This window comes from Egretta garzetta, unplaced genomic scaffold, assembly GCF_000687185.1.
Source record: "Egretta garzetta isolate BGI_Z169 unplaced genomic scaffold, ASM68718v1 scaffold50, whole genome shotgun sequence".
Lineage (NCBI taxonomy): Eukaryota > Metazoa > Chordata > Aves > Pelecaniformes > Ardeidae > Egretta > Egretta garzetta.
Window position 1 is genome coordinate 208,054 of NW_009258613.1, and position 4,200 is coordinate 212,253.

General features: G+C 44.1%; 1 protein-coding gene across 1 annotated transcript in view; it reads right to left on the minus strand.

Moving 5' to 3' along the window:
* The window catches only part of TMEM65 (transmembrane protein 65), a 42,363-nt gene that overhangs the window by 30,008 nt on the left and 8,155 nt on the right, over positions 1-4,200 (minus strand). Inside the window, exon 2 of the mRNA XM_009647967.2 lies at positions 1,049-1,288. Coding sequence (XP_009646262.2) covers positions 1,049-1,288 — 240 coding nt within the window. The remainder of the gene's footprint in view (positions 1-1,048; positions 1,289-4,200) is intronic.

Sequence of the window (4,200 nt, forward strand, 5' to 3'; positions counted from 1 at the left end):
CGCTCTTCTATAATGGAAAATTGCTACAGAAGGTTAGAGCCATTAAATCATTCTCCACATTGCCAGTAAGATTTTTATGCTTCCACCTCCCCCATGCAAGAAATGAGCAACACGAAAGAGGATTTGACTGTCTGTTGCCAACAAAACTAAGCCTTCATTATGGGGCACCACTTCCACAAACAGCAAAGCAGAACCATTACACTTAAAACGAATTGGCCTACTTGCTACTTCAGTGTTTCTGTAACTGTAAGAAAGAAAAATACAGTATTTGTATTGAAGCCTGTGTGCATCATCTCCATCCGGTATGGCTGACATTCTTACAAGGAACAGAAGCTGAAATTTAAAAACTCTGTTTCAAACAACTTCTTGGGAAAATGTGAGACCTTATTCACCTTTCAAGACTGGAAAGGGAGGGGAGAAAAAAAAAGGGGGGGGGGGAAGAAAAGAAAAAGACTTAAGAAGGAAAACTAAACCCAGGTGGGGAAGGTGTTTCAGCTTTCTTCAAAAAGAGTAACTTCGTGATGTTTCAACTGAATTTTAAGATAGACAGCAAGATACAGATTATAGTCTAATCAAAATATGTTCTGAGAACAATTCCATCAAGATTCTGTTTCATACCCTTCCCCCCTGGCTTCTCCTATGCAAAACCCATCTATTATTTCAACTCGGGCTCCCAGGTAAGGAAGCAGAGCTTCGCAGCCATGCTTTATCACAAGCTTACAGACAAAGCTCTGTCTTCTGACCAAAGCACTAAAACAAACAGAAGAATTTCAGCTTTATTAATAGCATCAAGTTTCAACAGCTTTCTGGAAGCTAAACTGTTTAAACCAACTGCTAGTGCTCTGCATCCAGAAGCTCTAAGTGCCCAGGCATAAACATCCAGGCAAGACAGGTGACAACCTGATGGCAGGAACATATTCCAAGCTACCCCATCACAAACCTCTCCCCACCGATGGATTTGTGACTACAGTGCAAACAGGTGTGTCAAGTTTCAAAAATGCTTCCGAGACTCACCTAACTTACAAGTCAACAGCTACGACTCACCTACCTGAGGACCGTCCTTCAGCGTAGCAGCCGCAGCAAAGGATGGGTTTCCCTGCAGCCTCTGCCATTAGCGGAGGCCACAGATAGTGTGTCCTGTCATATTTCGCGCTAGGGCAATTAGTTGATGGAACTGCATCCTTCTGGTGGTAGGCCTGGGAATGGGCTGAGGAACAGGCCCCATTTGGTTCTTGATGTGCCCAGGTCTCCCCATATTGCTGACAGCTTCCCCTAGCTGATAAGGGGTCTGTTAGGGCACAGAAGAGGTAGTGAAGGAAGAAGGTCAAAACTTAACCCAGTAAGGACTGTGTGAAGAAGGATACGGACTAAGACCTCCCTTTCCATATAGAAGTATGAAAAGATCACAGGCACGACACAAGCTTAAGCACAGTGACAAAACTGCATAGGCATTTCATGATTGAGGAGAGACTGATTTTCCAGAGTCAGAACAGGACACAGGAATTTGCTCAGCAGGTAGACAAGTGAATCTGAAGGCTGCATTTCGATCACTTTCACTGGAAATCAACACAAGAGTAAAACTAGTGATCTCATCTAAAGAACCAGCTACAGCACGCTGCTACTGAATGAGAAGATTGAGAAGAATCCCAACATTGCCGAAACCACTTTATCTCGATTGAACTCATCAACTGTAAAAAATCAAAAGTGACACTCGTAAATTGGAGAAAGTTCTTGGAAAGCAGGGCACAAATACCTCTCACCCTGCATCTGCTACTCACAATTACAACCCGTGTACCTAGTGAGAACATTCCTATACAGTCACCCTTTCAACAGCAGGGAAGAGCAAATGTACACAACATTATCTGTCCATAATAAAACACGTGAAGTACAGAATACCAACATCTAGCCCAGAAATCATACAATTTTGTTTCCAGAGCAGCCCTTCTATTCGTCTTCGTCTGGCACTCCTTGGTGTTGAGAGCGATGCTACACATCCGACACTCCTCAAGACCCTGAATGCTACACATCTGACACTCCTCATGTAAAATCTGGATTCTGCCAGTATCAACCCTCTACAGAAAACAGCTATGGGGAATCCATCCCCCCAGGGACTTCCTGCATTACTGTTCCCCTCCTCAGCCCACAGCAGCTCACGTGCACGCCAAAGAGGATCCAGCGCTATGGTGGGTGCATCTAATGAAAGCAGAGCACCTATTTTACCAGCACTGAGCGATTTCTTTGCTATGTTTCCGCTCTTGTTCACATGATTTTAGTTCTCTAGAATATCAGGGAATGTGTAAGAGGTATACGCTACAGTTCTAAGATTTTTTGTTGTTGTTGTTGTTGTTGTTGTTCTCTTAATTCTTATTCAATAGACTTACTAGAAACCCTTCTTGGTTATTATTTTTTCTTTTTCCACAGCACGTGAAGAAATATCATTTCTTAGAGTTAAAAGCTGACAGCTTACAGTCTGGTAAGAAAAAACATAAATGGAGCTGGGTAAAGAAAGAGATTATTTTCAAAAAGTCTATCAAGCTATTAGATGGGCAGGTCAAGAATCTGACTTCAAGGACTGCAGTCTGACAGCGTTACACCACTTCGTGAGCCCTTAGCTGTGAGACTACGAAGCCCACGGATGAGGTTTTGCTGAAACATTTTCTCCAGTGAGATTCATGCTCACAGTTTCAGGCACAAGCGAATTGCAATTTACACTAGTGGAATAAATCTGCAGTTTACTAATAAAGGTCCCATGCTGTGAAGTCTCTAAACTCAAACTAATGCTTTTGCCACTCTGCCTTCTAAATCCTGAATCATCAGAAAAGCACAGTATTTTATAAAAACAGACTTTCATGCTATAGCTAACAGCAACTGAGCAACAAGATATTAAATAGGACCATCTGCTGAATGATCTCTGCATAAACCTTGAGACATTACACTGACATGCAGTTTACAGTCTCGTTTTGATATCCACCACATGATCCTCCAAGTACACAGAAGGATGGAGAGCAACCCAGTTGCACCTGAGCAGTTACTGCTGAGAGAGAAACTCACACAAAAACCTCATGGCAAGAACCCTTCAGAAGCTGAGAAGGATTTACTTAAGCATGTTAGTTGTCAGTATTCAAAAGTTAGCCTCAACTTACAGCTCAAAGCATGCTTCCCGCTATGCTGGAAAACAAATACAACAAAAACAATACAGCAAAACAGCAGCGCTGCTCCTAAAATGAGCCATTTAAGTGAGCCACTCTGGCTCTGACTACAAACACTAGTGCTTATATGCAAGTGTGCTATAAACAAAACCAGAGAGGTACCTGAAAAGGTTCTGTCTCTTCACAAAAGCAGCATTTCTACGGCTGACCCCTGGACCTGCTCTCTGCCCACCATGAGATTTCTTCCAGGCATGAACAGAAGAGCCACAAGGCACAGAAATGCCCTTTCCAAGGGCACACTACGATCAAAGTCACAAAGAGGCCTAGAGCAAATGCACACTGATCTCTTTAAGTACCCGCTATCATCTTCGTTACAATAGGGATCATAAATTACAGCTAAGCATCAGAACCAGAAGTAGCGAGGTTGTAGTTAAGAGGATTTGGTTTTGTCAGGTTTTTGATCTGTTTTAGCAAAAGCGTCAAGTTGGCAAGAAGAGTTGGATCAGCCAAAAAAAACCAACTGCGAATTATTTTAATTGGCGTTGCACAGCACATAGCATATTCAGAGATAAATCTATGAACCTCCCGAGCAGACACGCACCTTCCCGCATAAGAACCAACACTTCCAAGAGGCAATGCCTGCAAGCAGGCAGCTCTCTCTGCAGGGAAGTGCAATTCATGAATGAGCTCCCGGAGTAGCGAGCAGCCCAGCGTCTCTTAGGAGGTCTGAAATCAATTTACTGCTGCACTGGGGTCAAGAGGATTTTATGAGAGATGCTTTGCCATTCCCCGTTCCAAAGGAAGGGCCACCCGCACCTCTCCGAAACTCCTTGCGAGATGACACACACACCGAGGGCTTGGCACGCTGGCTCGTTTTAAGTTCTGAAGGTGCCGCGGATGCTTCTGGAAACTAAATTTCAGGTTGTGTAGCTAACTTATACCCGATGACACTAAAACACGCTGGCGTACACCTCTCTGTGCCCTGTCCTCCTGGAGCGTCCGACTCGCCCGGCCGGCCGAAGGAGTCGCCTGGGCGAAGGCGGGAGGACCC